Source organism: Nipponia nippon, unplaced genomic scaffold (genome assembly GCF_047370975.1).
Source record: "Nipponia nippon isolate SJK-2023a ecotype South Korea unplaced genomic scaffold, ASM4737097v1 scaffold_9, whole genome shotgun sequence".
Taxonomy (NCBI): Eukaryota; Metazoa; Chordata; class Aves; order Pelecaniformes; family Threskiornithidae; genus Nipponia; species Nipponia nippon.
Window position 1 is genome coordinate 29,171,671 of NW_028262413.1, and position 18,338 is coordinate 29,190,008.

The 18,338-nt window shown below is 43.1% G+C and overlaps 3 protein-coding genes across 13 annotated transcripts in view; all 3 read right to left on the reverse strand.

The window, feature by feature from the left end:
- Positions 1-566: 566 nt before the first annotated feature.
- PSMA4 (proteasome 20S subunit alpha 4) lies at positions 567-6,515 on the reverse strand. 6 transcript variants are annotated; one of them, XM_087743075.1, is made up of 9 exons: positions 6,170-6,270; positions 5,911-5,951; positions 5,508-5,550; positions 4,543-4,705; positions 3,120-3,197; positions 2,799-2,887; positions 1,812-1,942; positions 1,474-1,597; positions 567-968 (listed from the first exon to the last, which is right to left on the reverse strand). In XM_087743075.1, exons 2-9 carry the CDS (start codon positions 5,911-5,913, stop codon positions 814-816), a joined length of 786 nt encoding a protein of 261 aa, XP_087599201.1. In that variant the 5' UTR covers positions 5,914-5,951; positions 6,170-6,270; the 3' UTR covers positions 567-813. The 6 variants fall into 6 exon arrangements, with proteins under 6 accessions (XP_087599201.1, XP_087599203.1, XP_087599205.1 ...); XM_087743077.1 differs by having other exon boundaries at positions 6,126-6,226; XM_087743079.1 differs by lacking the exon at positions 5,911-5,951 and having other exon boundaries at positions 6,170-6,515.
- HYKK (hydroxylysine kinase) lies at positions 4,657-13,924 on the reverse strand. Its single transcript, XM_087743067.1, has 8 exons — positions 13,780-13,924; positions 11,396-11,748; positions 10,479-10,621; positions 7,890-8,073; positions 6,748-7,227; positions 5,911-5,951; positions 5,508-5,550; positions 4,657-4,705 (listed from the first exon to the last, which is right to left on the reverse strand). Exons 1-5 carry the CDS (start codon positions 13,782-13,784, stop codon positions 6,764-6,766), a joined length of 1,149 nt encoding a protein of 382 aa, XP_087599193.1. The 5' UTR covers positions 13,785-13,924; the 3' UTR covers positions 4,657-4,705; positions 5,508-5,550; positions 5,911-5,951; positions 6,748-6,763.
- Positions 13,925-14,419: 495 nt separating this feature from the next.
- IREB2 (iron responsive element binding protein 2) overlaps positions 14,420-18,338 on the reverse strand; it is a 28,010-nt gene continuing 24,091 nt past the window's right edge. For 5 of the 6 annotated variants that reach the window (XM_087743052.1, XM_087743053.1, XM_087743054.1 and 2 more), the window contains one exon: positions 14,420-17,779. In XM_087743052.1, coding sequence (XP_087599178.1) covers positions 17,669-17,779 — 111 coding nt within the window. In that variant the 3' untranslated portion in view covers positions 14,420-17,668. The remainder of the gene's footprint in view (positions 17,780-18,338) is intronic. The other variant, XR_015701210.1, reaches the window with a different exon arrangement.

The window sequence follows — 18,338 nt, forward strand, 5'->3', positions numbered from 1 at the left end:
GCAACACTGAACTAAAGAATATAAAACATTTCAATTCCCTTTGAGGATAAAATGTAAAATAGTCAACATGGCCTAAAAATCATGCACTATTTTATTTACCTATTTGCATTTTGACAAGATCGTTTAACATTTTCATATGGCCTTTGTAAAATGTCTTTCTAGTTTGTGTGAATATAGCTAGTGTTATATGATTAATTTTTTAGAAAACACATGCACTCATGAAAGGCTATGATAAACTGAACACATTTGCTACAGGGCATGTTTAAAACACTGCTGCTTGCAAGGACATCAGTTTGACATAGCCTGTTATAAAATAGGCCAAAATTAAAACTTGGCATGCCAGCACACTTTAATTCTGTATTTGTGAAATGATTTTTCAAACTCAAGAGCCCTTTTTCACTACTTTAAAAGGAAAACCCACACGTACACACAAAATTCTAACAATTCTAACACCATATTTGTTCTTTACCAACTAGCATATACCTTGTTTTAATGGTTTAAAGCAATTAAATCCCTCAAGATTGTGCATATCCAGGCATTACTGAGAAAATAAAGACACCCATCACTATTCTTCTTAAATTTTATTCCATAATAAAAAATAGAAGATGAAAGAAAGACAGTGTTCAAGAAAGCAATTATTGGTCAATGTAAGGAGCAGTAAACTAATTATCTGAATTATTATTAAGGACCTGGTTCATCAAAAGTAATTCTGGGTCCTCCATGGCGTATTTGTAGGCTTCTATGAAACAAAATTGAGATTATCTTTTACTGAAGCAGGTCCTATATTATCTACAGAACACTTGATTTCATATTCTATTTATCCTTCTCTTTTTGTTCTTTTTCCTTCTTTTCACGTTCAGCTTTTGCTTCCTCCTCCTCATGTTGTTTTATCAACTGTTCCACCTCCTTTTGCTTCAGAACCCTTATTACTGTCTTTCCGTTCTCTCTTGTCAGTGTTGCAATTTCAACTGAAACATATGGAACAGACAGCGGCGTTACATTTTGTCCTTCAGACAGAGCAATCATCAGAAGGTTAAGATTTGTGGTTACAACTGACAATGAAGCAGAAGGCTCTTGTCCTGCCTCTACAAAGCCTGACGGGCAAGCCAGGCAGCAGCAGTCCTCTTCTGCAGCAGCGTTAATACCTCAAGCAGCGTTAATACCTCAATACAAGCGCGTTAATACCTCTCCAGCGATTCTTCTACCAGACACATACCCATTTCTGCTGCTGCACCAATGCGGCCTACGATCCCTGAACTGTGGTCCAGCCCCTGGAGCTGACCAAGGTGGATCGTCCCCAACTAAGCTACTGCATGCCTCTTAGAAAGGTTAAGGCTGAGAGCTGCTGCATCTTCTAAAAACATTTTTCACATGACAACTAAAAATCCAATAAACCACATCTAGTGTACATACATTCACTATGTTTTCTTTTTTTAAGCAAAGGGTGTTATCCCATATTAGTGAACTGCTTACCTTTCTCTGCAGAGAGTTTGCTAACATCCATGGTTTTGTTTAGAACCTTAATGGCTAATGCGAGTGCAGTCTTTAAGGTCATTTCTCCTTCTCTGTAGTCTTGCTTTAGCATTGACACAGCTGCCTATAAATTTCACAGAAATAAAAATGGTATCTTTGGGCAACCAACCAAACAGTTGCTTTTTGCCAGATAATATCCATACATGAGTAACAGCAGTGTTTCTACAGTTACCCATTTCTGCTCTGCACTAGTAATCAACAACTCAGTTTAATTAGTACAGTGCAATTTACACTTTTTTTTTTTTACTTGACTTTTTAAGAAAAAAATCGGAACTTACAGCACTATTATTCCCAATGCATGTAGCTTTCCACCCTCCATAATTTCCACTAGGATCACTTTGATACAGCTGAAATCCATAATGCTTATCCCAGCCAATATACAGCAACGAAACACCAAAAGGACGTTTTCCTGTTGAAAAGAAGGCTATTAGCAATCTAAATTTAGTAACAAGATTGGTCATGAGTGACAATTATTTTCTTTGATTTCCTTTTTCAAATCTATTGCTGTGAACTGGGATTTAACAGACCGTTCTGTACTTCTGTTGCTTGAGATAAGCACGCCAGCATTTCTTTCCAAGTCATGGGGGGGGGGGGGGGGGGCAGCAGAGGTTTATTTGGTTTAACCCTAAGAGCAGCTCATTTCTGTCTCCACAAATTGTAATTTATCATCTCGGGACTTTAAATCAAAACTTAATGTAGCCTAGCTGTTAAAGCATATAACTTAACAGTGTCAAAAGCCAGGTACATAAAAGGACCATTCTTTCACACTACGTATATGTAAAATACCATAATCATCAGTTCATGTACTAAGGAACACTACTTACAACATCATTTTCTAACATGTCGCTTGATCCACAGAAATACTACTTTTTAACGGTACAATATTGATACCCCTACATAGAGCCTTATTTGTGAGTCATTGTGCCATTATGCTGGATGGGCCCAAAACGTTGAAAGGTTACATATCAAACAATTCCCTGCTGGTCTTTTGAAGGCATTCACTAAATCCAAGAGCACTCAAAGCATTCTATGCAAGGGGCTGGAATCTCAGCCACCATTTTCTCAATCACTAAAAGGTAGCACCTTCAGTAGCAAAACAGTAACCATGACTACCCATTCCTCTCAAATTTGGCTATTGTTTTTCTCGATATAACTTGTTACAGAAGAATTTAGTAGAACTATCCAGAGACTCAGATGCTTCAAATTATGTAACAGAATCATTCTTCAGACATTTAAAAGCACAACGGTTCATCACACTTCATTACCTCCAAACTGTGTATAAGCCTGCTTGATATCACACAGGGCTGTTACCAGTTGTTCACAAGGAATCGGCTCTTGATATTGTAACAAATACCTAATACGAAAGAGAAAAAAAAAGTTTTCAAAACTTGTTTTGCTGACAGTATCCTGTACCACATTTAACAAGAAACAAGTTCTTACGTTAGAGCCTCTTTGATCTAGCTGTTTTATTTCAAGCAATCTACTTCTGCTCTACTAAATGCACATTCATGTTGATTTAATACATGAACAGAATTCAATCTGACAGCACAGGCAAGTAAAACCATGTTAACTATCAGCAGACCTACCTCTGCGCAATCAGTCTCAGTTCATTTGTTAGGACATTGGCGTCCGAAGTTATTCCTGCAACACTGCAAGCCATATCCCTGCAATACAAGCATACAAATTAACTCAATTCCTCTCAATCTCCAACAAATAGTCACATCTTCACATAGCGGTTCAAGCACAACACCTACTGTTGGGCTTTTCTGATCAAAACTATGTAGCTGCCACACAAAACACGTTCATCAGCGCCTGCCTTTAGGGTACATCAAGATTATTATGTAACAATTTTGTAAGAGCAGAGGTGGACAGCAAGAAGTAAACGGGTTAGTTATATGTATGGTTCTGAGAAGAGGATCATGCCAAAGGTGATTAAGTCCCAGATATCTTCCCAAGAGCCATTAGCTACGTAGCAGTGCCTATCAGGAGGCCACCTGACACCAGAATATTGAAGGAGCCGTATAGATGTGACAGGCCTTCAGTGGAAGTTGCTGGCTGACACGCTGCATTTGTGTAACTGAAACTTAGCAATCTGGATTTGATCACAAGAAAAACAAGCGCTTCACGCCCTTGTTTCGTTAGCTCTAATTTAAGATCTCTTTTGCCCAATCTGATATTGCTACAAAGCTTTCACTACACAGAAAGGATTCAAGAAAAATAATCCAGGTTATTTTTTCCAAGTGAACTTCAGACTTTTTCAGAAGATGGAAGGGCTGGCCTAGGCGACTACTCCAGTGCACTGTTACACAGCCTCCTTGAAAATCCAGTACCTCCTACGGTTCTAGCTGCTTTCAAGAATGGGAAGCTGACGGGATGAAAACTATTTGTGTTTCGTGTGCACCTTCTGGCAATGATGAAGCACTACCTCCCTTATAGGCAAGAGAGCATAATCCGTAACGCTCTTTGCTCTGACACCACAAATTTAACTTCCAGAGAGCCAAAAAGGAAGTCGTAACAGGGAGAGGTATCATTTCTGCTACAGTTGTGGCAAAGAAACCTAAGGCATGTTTTACCTAATGATCTTGTTCTCTTTGAATCATTAAAGAAAAACAAAGACTTAGAAGAGGATGCTGAGCTGAAACAGCATGGTGATTTTTGCGTGCATTCTTTATTCTGCCCCCCCCAAATGGTATTTCGTAAAACTGAGAAATCCTAATTTTCTGAAGTGCTGCAATAACATTACCTTGTATGGGGAGGTACCAACAAAGAGGCTATTCCACCTAGAAAAGTCTCCTAGAGATTAAAAAAAACAAGTGATGCTTCTACTTTAGAAGGAGAACTACTGAAGCAAACAATGACAAAATAGTCACACCCGTTTAAAACACTGAACATAAAGAATACTAACACTTCAAATAAAATAAAACGAGGTTCAGTTCTAAAATGTCTGAATAACAGTAGTGTTTTGTTACTGATAACATCACTGGACATCTGATCATCATTTCAACTTACTCGTTAAGCTTGTATATTTTCTCCGAGAAAAACACTTCATCGAGAAGCTTGTGGATGTTGCGTCTCTCTGCTGCTAGCAAAACACCATCATTTGCTAGAATTCCCAAGCAAGTACCTGCATGTCCAATTGCTTCCATTGCATATTCAACCTGGTACAAGCGACCTAGGAAAGGATTTAAATTGTAGTAATATCAAAAAAGTAACACTGAACAAGTCCGAGTACGCAAGGTGACTTAAATTTGCAAGAATCTGACAGACGCTCATTGTACAACCTAGTCTTAGTACTCCAGTCTATTACCAGTTGATAGTGAATTAATTGGTTGAAAAGGAGGAAGGAGTCAGAGAAGGAAAATCCACAAATCTGATAAGGTAATAGAGGGCATTGCCAGTGTGGAAAAAAACCTCTTTTACAAAAGAAAAAAAAAATCCACATAACTCTCTGCTGCAGTAGAATGAGCCAAAATAGATTTTCAATAATCAAAGAAAATATTTGATACTATACTTTGAGTCCATCCCAACTAAGAAATAAGAAAGCATGGCTTGTACGTACTTGTTTCGGCATGTGTAAGAATAACAAGGAGAGGTGTGATTGTACCAGTGAGGTATTATGTGTTCTTGGGGGGAGGGGGGAACAGTAACAAAATCCATCCATACTCAAACAAAAGATGAATGGTGAAGATTAGCTCAAGTAATTTCAGAAATGTGGCAGGTGGTATTACTCACTAACGAGGCACAGTCTCATTATTGATTGAATTAGAATGAATTTGGATGTCTTCACTTCGGACCCTTGGTCTCCTTACAGAATTGGGCGCTACTTCTAGCAGCTATATATGGTTTTTGCAACTCGTATATGGATGGAAACATGCTATAAACAACCGACCTTTGTACGAGTAGTTTGTTATTTAGTTTTGAGAAGCTGGATAGAACAGTCAGAGTTTACTTGAAAGTGTGGGGTTAAAAAATACCTTCTGGAGAAAATATGGTAGTTCTGGAGTCATATCTTCGAGACTGTAAAAAGCAATAGCTCGTTAAATATCATCGTTCTCTTGTCAGAAAGCAACATTCTAAAATTAGCTCCGAGCCGCACGTAAAAATACCAACCGCTTAGCGACCTCGGTTTGGCACCACGGCGCGTCAGTAACGCCACCACCATGACACACGCGGGCCTGGCCCACGGACGCGGCTGTGCCCACGCCCCCGGCCCCGCAGGGGCTGACCACGGCCGCTCTGCAGCGTGACCGCCCGTCGCCGCGCCACACGCTGCAGCCGACCCGCCCGCGCCGCCGGCGGACCGGGCCGCGACTCGACGCGACCCGCGGCGCAGCAAAGCCCCGGGAGAGGCGGACCCGGCCCGCAGCTGCCACTCACCATCGTGCCGGGGACGCGCCGCGGGCGGGAAAGAAGCGGGCCTGCAAGACACCACAAGGCGCGTTAACCGGCACCCACCGCCCCGCCGCCCGCCGCGAGTCCCAGAGGGCGCTGCAGCCGCGCCCGGCCCAGCGCCCCCGCCGCGGCCGCACTGCAGAGTCATCCTCGCCGCGGCGGAAGGCGAGGGCCTCGCCGCCGCCCCCCGCAGCGCGTACCTGACGCCCCGCTCGCCCCAGCCCGCCCGCCCGCCCGCACTCACTGGCGGCACGCCGGAGAGGGCGAGCGAGTCCCGGCCGGCGGGGAAGAACCGGGCGCTACGGCCGCGCCCAAACCTTCACCGCTGCGTCGGAAATGGCCGCCGCGCCTGCGCGGTGCCGCCTGCCGGACTGGGGCGGGGCCGGGGCTCCCTTCCCCCTACCGCCACGGGCGGAGCTGGCGCTCCCGCCCGGAGGGCCAGCGCGCGCAGCGGCTCCCGCCGCCGTGACGGCCGCCCCAACGGTTCTCCGCGCGGCCGACGCAACGGCTACCCGGGCGGCGCTGGGGCCGGGCCCGGGCGCCCCGCACTAACGGCTCCCCCGCGCGGCCGCCGTAGCTGCCGCCCGCGCGGCGCAAGGGCTGGCCCAGCCCTCCCCCGCCCCGCCCCGCCCCCTTGGCGCTGTGAGGAGGGGCGCCGGCCCCGCTGAAGCGAGGGCAGCGACCAGCGCCTCTCGGGGGAGAGCCCGACCCTCGGCCCGGGTGGTGCCCCGCCCCTGCCGGCGCACACACGGCGGTGGACGCGCTCCAGCGCAGGCAGCGCCGCCTTTATTGCCACAGAGCCAGGTGTCAGCCTGCAAGTACCTCAGCAGCCATCCATCTACTCGGCAGGTGCGTGGTTCCTGTACGCTTTGGCAGTCTCAAACCACGTCTTCTCTACAGCTTCTTGGCCCACCTCAAACATTTTCATTAAGTGTTTCCATCCGGTTTTGGCTGTGATCATGAGGTACTCCTTATTCTCTGGGTACTGCAGAGCTGTGTGGGCTGCTATGACAAGGGACTGAGAAAACCTCCCGCTCACCAGGAGAAAGAGGGCACCTTTCTCCTCCTCTGTGAGTGGCAGGACACTTTCAAACCCTGCCAGAACATGCCCTCCGACGCTCAGAGGATCTGGGCTCTCAATCATCATGTACATGATAGCTATTGCAACTTCAAACACATAATACCCATAACTCATGTCGCTAAAATCCAGGATGCCAGACACTCTGTACTGAGGATTCTCCAGGGAAGCAGAACTGGATTCTACTAAAATATTGTGGTCATTAAGATCTCCATGATTGATACCTACACACAGAAGAAACATAAACAGTATTTAATAATTATTGAACAGCAGAATCTAACTTTTTTTCCCCATTTCTCAGCAAAACAGCTTTGAAAAGATGCATAGAGACTCAAACTAACACTCAACGACAAAACCGTACTAGTCCACCTCAGCATCAAGTGTTGCCTTTCACGGCCCTACTGCGTCCTAGGAACCTCCATTCCACTGACCTGTGACCAGACAGCAATTGATAAAGGGAGCCTTACGAGATCTTATTCTGGTCTGGTACTACCTGTGATATGCCACATGTTTTTCAAACACAGAACAGTAGTTTTCAAATTATCAAATTGTCAAATTACCATCAACGTGAGTTGAATTCCAAAAATATTATTAAATAGCTATTTGGGCCTTTATGAAAGGAAGTACTGTACTCCATGTGAAAATCATCACCTTAACTGGAAGCAAACTCATCAGAAAAATCAGGAACCAAACCTGACTCTGGATAGTGCATTCCTCCTGGCTTATTCTGTGCTGCGTTCTTTCAGCACAATATTTGCACACGTCTAGCTAGGGATAAAGGAGACTTACTGTTTTGCTTTTTTTTGCCTTCTCCACAGACCCAAACTCCTGTAAGAAATTTCAGTGTCTCAGTTCAACATAATTACAATGAGAATAAAATACTCACAGGCTCGAAAACTGCTTAGCTTGGGTATTACTTTCCCTTTAAACTGCTCAATAACTTGTTCCACAACTTCACGATATTTGTTCTGGCCCAAGGCATAAATGTACCGATCTAGAAGAGGAACATTTGCCAGGTTCCAAATGAACTGACCTCGATGCAGACTTTTTGCTGATGGATGATGGAATTTCTTTGGAAAAAGCACGAGATAAAATAGGCCGTAAGTAAAAAATCCTGGTTTTATGATTAAAGGGCTTGATTCAAAGCCCCTGTTAACTTTTAACAGGTTTCTAATGAGACTCACTGAAAAGCACCATGACTTTGACTATTGCTTTATATCAACAAGTAAAAGAATAACCTGAAGAATGATTAAGGCAAGCACCTTCATATCTACACACAACCTGAATGTTTTTTCCCCCATTCTTTAGGTACAAAGATTATATTAAGTCATTCACCACTTAAATACATTTAAAATTGATATTGACTTTCTGTAATGTGCCATTATGTAGCGACTTTGAGGCCCTGCCAAGGCCAGAATCCCATGCTGGCAGAGGCCGGATTGCGCAGCTGGTGCTACAGAAAGCTGTCAGAGCAGAAGAGACACAAAACCTGCCAGCGTGCTGGTAACAGGCACACTCTGTGCGTTTAAAGGTGGCAGCTTCTGGGAACGAGCCTTAGGATCAGCCGGTACATGAAAAATCCTGAGGACAGAAGTACTTTCTGGAGATACTGGACAGAGCTTTATTAGCTTTATTCTTATGAAAATTTGCCTTTGTACATCCAGGTACCCTAAATATTTTACACAACAAGGTCCCTAACCTCTCTTTCACTAGCAAATGAAAAAGGTGGTTTGGAAAGTGACATTCAGGGAGGAAAAGCACCTCTCCCGCTGCATACCACTCTTATCCTTGAATCCTCTAATGCTTATTAAGGTGGCTTGTGGGCCAGATTCTATCTGAGCATAGGGCAAATAAAAAAACCCTTCCCACTAGAGTAGCTGGCTTCCTCTTAAAAAGAAACCCATGCTTGTAATTAAGGCTCTTAAAGATAGCTAAATGATAGTCAAAACTGGAACCGTGTATGAAAAAGTCAGGAACAAGATCAAGCCTAAACCAAAAATCACAATGCAGGATCCCTAATGCTGTATAAAGCACCACATTGGTAGGAAGAATGTCATCTGGTAAGCAACCACTGCACTCTGCACAAATCAGATATCCCAGCAAGCTATAAATGGGTTACCAGGTGTGTGAAGGGTAATAAAAGGCATGAGCCCTTGTTCCTGTAAAGCCATAGACAGTCACTTCACTTATAAATAATAAACTTAACTGATTTCCATTTAGAGGATGTGAGGCACATCCAAGCAAAAGGAGACACCAACAGAGAAAGCGGTGGAATACTATTTTGTGCACAAAACAGAGCACGGCACATTGCTTTGCTATCAAGTTGACAAAGTAAATTAACTGGGTAGAAAAGACAGGCTACATTTTCTGGTCTGTCATCAGAAAACTTAATACTTTAGGTATTATTTTTAGTGTCAATGATACTTTGGAGTTTTGACAGTAATGATTGTAATTTTCTTTCTTTTAAATGACAAACCTTGGTAGATGCTAATCCATATGTTAAGGGCATAAAGAGCTTTTTCCATCAAAATTTGCTTTCTCATCAACTCTTCCCTCCTTGGCAGAACGAGTCACAGGCATATCTTGAGACTAGCTGGTCTATATGAATTGTTTTAATCGCATTATAGGAGCGTGACCACAGTGTTAGAAGGCAACAGTAAATTATCTTTCCCAATTGAAAAATGCTCTTGTAATTTCAGAATGTGGTTAGTAAAGCTGGCAATTCACATTTCATAATTGTCTGAAGCCAGTAGCCAGAACATGAGAAGGAAAGGTTAATGAAAGGCAATAAATAATGCAAGAGTTTTTTCATGTATCAAACTTAATTACTGGCTGATTTATCAGCTTTATTATCCTGTATAATTACTGAGTAAAGAAAGAACTTACTTTGCATTAAGATTATTTGACTTGAAGTGGTACAACTGAGAGAAGTGTCACAAATCTCTCTTCATTGGCACAGCTGGCATTGTAGAGAAGGAACCAACTGCTACCAATGTTAAATGGTCACAGTTCTAATGACCAGGAGGAGGAGAGCAAGTCAAAGTGAATTCAGAAGAATAGATCAGCCAGCTGTGCCTGATATGCACTACGCAAAAATGCCTTAAAACAAGCTTTACATGCTTCTAATTTGGGCAGCCTAGGGTTCACTCTCCTTATGCGCCAGGTTTGAAACACCAAACAGGTGAGTTTTGCAGAAGTAAAAAGAAATCCTTATCTCCCTGTTCACGGTACAAAACCGCATTGCAAAAGGATCGCCAATACCATGTCATAAGCACCAACCGGTCACGCTACTTAGGGAAATGCTTTAGTAACAGCCAGCTTGGAGACTGGCACCTGAAAGATGAGTTAAACTGACATCTGCATTCACCAACTTGAATTTTGCAGATCAGGAAAGCAGACAGGCAGCACAAGAAGAAATACAGAGGAGAAATTAATTGAGAAAGAAGTCTGTGAGGCTGGAGCAACAAAAACTCACCTCTGAGAGAGCTTTATCCAAACGGGCAGCTAGCTTACCGATCTCATAGAAAAGCTGAGTATTTGTAGCAATTTTTGCTACAGGCGTACCTGGCAGGTAAGTCAGCAGTCTGACCATGTACTTTTTGTTCCCAGGTCCAGTACCTAGCAAGCAGAGAGAGACGCAGTCGGTGGCTTCAATATACGCTAGTCAGTACTAGTTCACGCAAGAGGCAAAAAAGGTTTATCCCAGTGTAGAAGTCATTAGAATCAGATGTAGCTGATAAAACAGATTTCATTCAAAGATGTGATTTACCAGAATGTTGTACGATGTGCAAACCTTAACACACTCGCAATCTATGCTGGACTTCTAGTCCTTGTGCTTGGAACTGACTCTGCACACAGCAGGTTTCCTCCAGTGCCCGCAGACACCCACTTACACCGTTTTGCAGCAGAACAGAAGGTCTCAGGAATCCCAGCTTTGGTATGGAAGTTACAGTGAAAATAAAAGCAAAACGTCAACACACTTTTTCTTCCAAGTGCTATTAAAGCCATTTGTTCTGGCATCACAGATGCGCTAGAACTGTATTTTACACCATTCTGTGGGCAAATAATTCGTAACATCATTTAGTCAATGGGGCTTTTTTTCCCTTTTCTTGTGCATGGACAGGTCAGATCAATGTTTTCTCCAATTCATTATACTGAAGTTATTTCCCAAGTGTTTTCATAGTTAATTATTACTCTCTTTGACTTGCTTTGCTTCTGGTATTTTAACTTTGGACCGTTATGGCTGGACACACAGGTCGCCTGATAGATATCCCCTCGTGTTTAAAAAGAAGCCTAGAGTTTTACTTTAGTATATATGTGGCATGCCATATAGCAAGCTACTGCCAAGCTAAGGGTGACAGTAGGGCAGTAAAGGTGCTTGTAATTGCTCACCTCCTGACTCCAGGGACATTATGTTACCATCTTTTGTAAGGTAAGGAGTAGCTGAAGGAAAGCCTTCAGCGCTGAGAAACATCATGGCCTGGGTCTGCGCTTCAATGAGGTCAGGCTCCCGGCTGTCTTCCGAATTGGTGATTTTGAGGACATACTCATCAGCACCTTCAGCCGCGCCTTTGTTTCTTGAGACACGCACGTGGAAGTTCTGATCATCATAGCTGGGGAGTGGCCTGAGCCAAGACACCTTTAGTCCAAACACCCTGTCAACCAATTCAGTCGCTTCTTTTTCACCAAATGCTGGTTTGGTGAATGTCTGGGGCTGAGAGTCGTTTCCAGAAGACATCGTGTCTCTAGGAGAAAAAGAGAAGCTGCATGATCTTACCTGTATTCTGACATCAGAAGCAGTAATTACTGCATCAAAATGCATTCGGATGCTGGAGAGGAATCACCTGCATTTATTAAACGAGCAAAGAAAACCTACTAAGCCAGTCCAGGTTTCTTACATCATGGTTTCTTCTCAGCTACTTAGTCGGTAGCCCCCCCCCGCAAGAAAGACTTCTAGAGAGATGCACTCAATCTGTTCAGAACAAGTAGACGTGAAAAGCTTATTAACGAGGGGTATTCGTATTCGCCGATTTCCAGCAGCAGCCTAACCTGGTACGTTGCTAACGAGGAACGATTTCCTAAGGAACAGAGCTGCTGAATCCCTGCCCAGGAAGTTCTGAATTCACGTCTGCCAAAGACAAGAAATACTTTAGTAGACCTTAATGTTAAAGCAGACGTGAGCTTTCTGCCCGCCCACGGCATTCCTGCGTGAAGAAACGGAGAACCAACCTACAGACGCTGGCTCCGTCTCTCGCCCGCCCCGGGTCCCGGCCGCTGGCAGCGCCGCGCCGCGCCCCGGCCTCCCCCTGCCGCACGCAGCAACCCTTGGACCCGGGGGAGCGGCGCCCGCCCCTCTCCGGCCCGGGGGGCGCCCGTCTGCGGGGCCCTGCCCGCCAGCGCCCTTCTCGGCCGAAACACCGCACGGTGCCGGGCGCGGGTCCCTGGCGGGAGAGCGGGCCGGGCCCTGCCTCTGTCCCCCGCTGCCGGGGCCGCCGGCGCCCCGCTCCCGCCGCCGAGCCCTCCGAGCGGCTGCCCGCGCCCCGCGGCACCCGCCGCCCCCGGCACCTGCGCAGGAGCCTCCCCGGCGGGTCCCGAGCCTGGTGCGGCCCTCCCCTCCCGCGGGCGGCGGGGCCGGAGGCCTCCCTGCGGGGAAGGGGGCGGCGCGGCCCGGTTAGCGCTGGCTGGCGGCCGGCCCGGGCCCGCGGGAAGGGCGCCCCGGGCAGAGACCGGGCAAAGCCCCCCTGCTCGCCTGGTGGCTGCGCTCTAAGCAATGCGCCGCTTTACTGGTGTTTGTTTTCAGACAGCATGGGAGGCGAGGAAACATACAACTTCCTGGCAGAAAGGGAAAACACTTTAAAAAAAAGTGCTCCCACTACTATCAGTAGAAATAGAGATTTACATTTGAGTATTTTGTTTAAATCCTTTTATCAGCACACAAGACCAAAAACTTTATCAGCTGTTCGGACTGAAGGTCATTTACCTATTAACAAACCTGAGGCATCTTTCTCAGGACTTCCTTTAGACTGTACCAGAGTTCAGACTGGGAACGCTTGTCCAGCCCTGGAGAATTTTAGACTTAATCAAAATAATTACAAACCTCGGGCCCCCACACATACTAATTTTCAAGATCAATATATAAATCTCTTCTGAAATTCCTGATTTAAAAAAAAAAAAAAAAGTCATCTTTTGCAATAGTTGAGGTCCCACGATGATGAAATTAGGAATCTAAGGAAAAAAGGATTTAGGAAAGGCTAACTGAAGTTTAAAAAAAAAAAAAAAGAATCTTGGTTTTAAGGAAACGAGTTATTAAGAATCCTCTGTCCCAATATGTCAGTGTTATCTGTAACACTAAGGACATCAAATTGAAAACATTATTTTAATCCAATATGGAATCTAGAAAAGGGAAACTATTTCCCTGAGAAACAAATAGAAGTTCCTTGGATTTTTTCCCCCCAATTCCAGAACAGATGTTACTAAACAAAGGGATTGACCAAGTAATAAATATTTTTACCTACTTCACTCTCCCCCCTGCCAGCCCCCCAGAAATCACACAAGTAAGTTTTTTCAAGAATAAAAGAGCTCCAGAAAACATTTAGAGTTCCCTCTGCCAATTTCTGAGGCTGACTGAAGGTTTAGCTCACTGGAACAAAAGCTACGTAGCAGGAAAGCATTCTTGCTATGCTTATGACTTTAAGATACATAGCAGCTTACAGAAAAATCAGAATATACTCATTCTCTCTGCAAACAAAGTTACAACGCATTTTGCAGATCTGTACCTCATTAGTCTTGCCTTAGTTTCCAGACAGTAGCGCCAAGAGGTAAGACCTACAGACTTCCGTGCTTCTCCTGCCTGCCCAGTATTGCCTCTGTTGTGAGGCAACACACAGGACTAAGGTTGTACTTCAGCTCTCTTATCATTATCTGTAAGAAAGAAAAGACTTGAATAATTTAGCATCTCTGTCTTGGATACAAGTCTAATGCCTCTTCTGAAAGTGAGTCGTCAGAGGTGGGTCAGTGTCAGACACCCCCAAATCACTTTTGCAGATCTCGTCATAGCTGTGAGCTCTATGTGCCATAACTGTAAGGCTGGTCAACAGCTTGCTTTAATACAGGATTTGATCTAGATTCTAAATTAGACTTTTTCCTGAAGAAAAAAAAAATAGGTTCTTCAAAAAGCATTTGATATAGTTATAATATCCAGACTAATAGCTGGAGCTCAGCTAACGCAGAAAACCTCTTTCTACACCAACTAAATATGCTTTGGAAGCCCGCATGTGAGACACTCCTAAGGAGAAAACAAAACATGCGTAATTATACCCTTTTCCTTATTCACCCCTCCCTTTCATGCATACTTACAGTACCATTTTAAGTATATTCCATACTACCTATTCAAAATAAACAGTAACATACAAAAACTGTGATACAATTTTCTTTATTAAAAATAATTTACAGCATCAGTAACATTTTATGCACAATTGTCATCAATTGAACTTAAGATATATCTATACAATACTTGCTGAACTTAAAACTTACACTGTTCTGTTGGCTTTAAACAGCAGACATTGATTTGCAGTTGCTTAAATATGATTAATATACATAGTTTCTTGTCCTTATACTTAGGTGTAAAATGTATAAACATCAACACTACCCCAAAGCTTTGTAGTTTGGGAGGGGGAGGGAGGAAGAGGGGCGCTAGGAGAGAGAACATTCAGAAAAATCGGAACAGACTCTTCCCCTGAATCAAACCAGAGAGAATTCTAGGTTAAAGACATCTAACACACCAAGTCACTTCTTCAAAAAGGTACATTTCCTCCTATGCTTTAAGATACTAGAAAGAGGTCTAATTGAACGTTTTCTCTGTGTGATCACAGCAGTCCTCTGCCTGTACCGTATCCCACCACTGCCAGAAAGCAGACGTCACTCTCACCAATCTAAAGCTCATAGGATCCTAGCAGTGTGTCCAAAGTTAAATGTCCTCCCTCTGCCACTGGGTTCTTGAACTGGGCTTTACAACGTTCCCTGCTGCACGAAGGAGAGGGGACAGGCACGCTGCCGTGGATAATCGGGCGAGTGTTACCTTCACCAGCAGTTTGCTACCACATGAGCGGCAGGGGATGGGTACATAAGCAGCGCTGCTCCTCGCAGCACCCACTACACTTCAGGCGTTCGGATCTTAAGGGCAGGAGTCAGTCTGCACAACTCACAGAGATGCTGCTGGCTTCTGCAGATTTAGGGCTGGGCCCACCGCAGCAACAATAGCAGGAGCCTAAAGTTGAACAGCACCTGTGCCAAGGCACAGCCCAAAAGCTGTCTTTCACTGATTTTAAGACATAGGAGTGCAGCAGAATTAAAGTGGTTGCTATGGTAATGAAACCCATCACGTCTCTTAAGAGATGACAAGCTTTATTAGTGACAGCTTGCGGGTAAGTCCCATCCCTTGACATGGCACGTCGCAGTACTGGTTTACCTTGGCATGGCTTGGATCACTGGCTCCTTCTGAAGCAACAAGCATGTTACTGCCCTAGAGAGGGTGGGAGGCTGTGTTCCATTCAAGCATTAGCAGTTACACAAGTTCTAAATAGGCTTGTGGTTGTATTTCTATCGTCTGCAGGAGGCATCATTATGTGCCAGCACTAAATTCCTATTTGCTCCCCAATCATAAACATGCATTCTTTTGAACTAAATCAAGAATATACCTTTGAGCTGGGGAAAAAAAAAAAAAATCCTATTAGACACTGTTGTACAAGAAATAAGATCTGCTCAGTAACTCTGGATAAAATTAGCAAAAGTTTACCACAGAACAAACTCATTCAGCATTCAGTTGAATATAGTACTCAAAAATGCATGGATTTATCACCCCTATCAGTGGTAGGAGTCACCAGAATGGTTTTTATCTTGACTAAAAGAAAACCACAGCAAAACTAGTGAAATGTAAAAACAGATTATACAGAATTTTGAACTTTAGGGAACTTTGTCCAATAAAATCAAAAAGGTGTATCAAAGTTATGTAAGTGAATTCAAATTAATTTGGCATTTGAACTGTCAAAAATTAATATATTTTAATGATATAATTACACCAGGGTTTTTTAATTTTTTTTTTTTTAATGGAATGTCAGAAACATACTATTTAAATATTTAAATGGTGCATCTGTTAGTTTGCATGTCAACTAGCTTAGTGTCTGGTTATAAATTGAAAGCACACGTAGTAAAGCTAATATAGTCCTCTTGAAAGTTTTGATATTTAAGACAATGTTTATCAAGAGCAAAAAAAAAATCTTAAAGAAAATCTTGACAATTTATAGGCAAGTTATTGCAGTTTTGCTCTCCAAAAGAAATTAATTTCTATGTAAACTGGAAGTGGTATTATAAAGCTTTTCAAGATACAGGAGCACAGAAATAGCATCTTGAAGCTGAAGACTCGCACAGATTAGAAGCTATCAATGCTTAGGTAAGTGGTAAAACAAGCACTTTCGCAGAAACTGCACATCTTCTGCTAATATTAAATACAGAACAGGGTTTTTACTGTTGATGTGCTGACAATTAAATTTATGGGAGTTGCAATGGTGTAAGAGCCAGATTTGTTCTGTATTCTGGGATCTTCAGCAGGGGAATCTGATGCTTGTTTGGAAGAGCTGTAAACTAACAGCATAGTAGAAAGCATTAAAAGGCAGTATTGGCTACCTCGGCTATTTAACATTTGACAAGTAACTATAACTTATCAGACATAGGTCATATTTAAAGCAGAGGAATTTAAACAATCCTAATAAATGCTTTTTTAAATTTTAAAGGTTAAAATACTAAGGGGAGGTACTTTGTCTAATGATATCACAGACAGGACAGTAAAACCCGATGTCATAAATGACAAACTGCATCCCTTGAAGTAGATATAGCAAACTTCAACTGAAGGACACTGCAGCTCACCAAAAAGCTGGGGTGCTACACTTAACCTGCACGAACAAAATAACTGCGAGCATTTTTTTAAATGCAGAGCTGTCTTCTGTACTTCTAAGCACACAATATTTCATAGCATGAGCAGTTTTAAATCTGGATCCAGATGAAATACAATCCCATAATAAAGGTAAGAAAGCCATGATCTGTGATACAGGATACCATGGGCCTCATGTGGACTGCTTCTTGTTCAGCCCATAACCTAAAGAGCAAGAAATTCAAAACTGAATATCTGTTTTAAGCTCTGGATGCAAAAAAAAAAAAAAAAAAAAAAAAAATTCTGTTTGGCCTTTAACATTCCATACCATCTGCTACCCTTAAACCATCGAACAGCAGTACACAGATTTACAGGTGCAAAAACTGAGTGGAAACAACTGCAGAAAATCTTCTTACATAATAATCTTCAGCACAATCAGTTTCAGATTTCGCATAGTTTATTTACAAAATGGTCTGATAAAACATCCCCTCCATACTTACAGCTTTCTGCCACAATACACATGTTGATTTTAGCAATGTTTAATAGCACCATTAGAATATTATTTAAAATCAGGAAGGATCTCGTTGCAGTTACAATGATTCACAATCTTTTACATCCATGGACGAAGTAACTTTGAGCACACTAGGACTGTTTGCAGTTCCACAGTACAGATTCCTGGGTTCACACAAGGCATTTTCAGAATTACCAGTTATGCAAGGTACCCATATAGTCAGTAGCTACTATAAGAATCTTCGAGCCACAAAGTTTAGACTTCCACCAGATTTGTATAAAGTTATCTCCATATCGTTTTCAAACAAGGCAATCACGCTGAATACTTTTCCAGTGCTTGTCTTCAAAACAAAAGTAAGAAAGAGAGACCAATTAAGAGTTTTGCTTTCGCTTCCCCTTGCTTATTTCGCAGTTAACATTCTAGCCCCCAGTGTTGTTGAACACAAGCAAATTCAACCCACTTATCTGCCACTGCAGATCCCAGACACTGCTGGGAACAGAATGAAGGCTTATTTTCCTGCACAGTTTAAATCCAGCTGGAGCACACTATGTACCTATCAATAAGAGAGAAAGCGCCATTTCCCTAAGATGGCACAAAGCGTGTCATTATGGGCATACGGTTCCTTTACACAGAATGGAAAGCTGAAGCCTCTCTCAAATTGTCGCACCCTTGTCTTTAAGAGCCTGAACGAGAGACGAGACTCAATTCTACCCTAATACAGTGCCCATGGCGGGGGGGAACAATGCCCAAAAGAAAAATAAAGAATTTCAGGTTGCATAAAAAGTTGTGTAGAAGGACCATGTGTATATATATATACTTTGGGAAACTTGAACAGCCATGACAAACTTCAGGTAAGACTATAAGCTTACTTTCAAAGAGAATTAAGGTTTGTTTTGTTT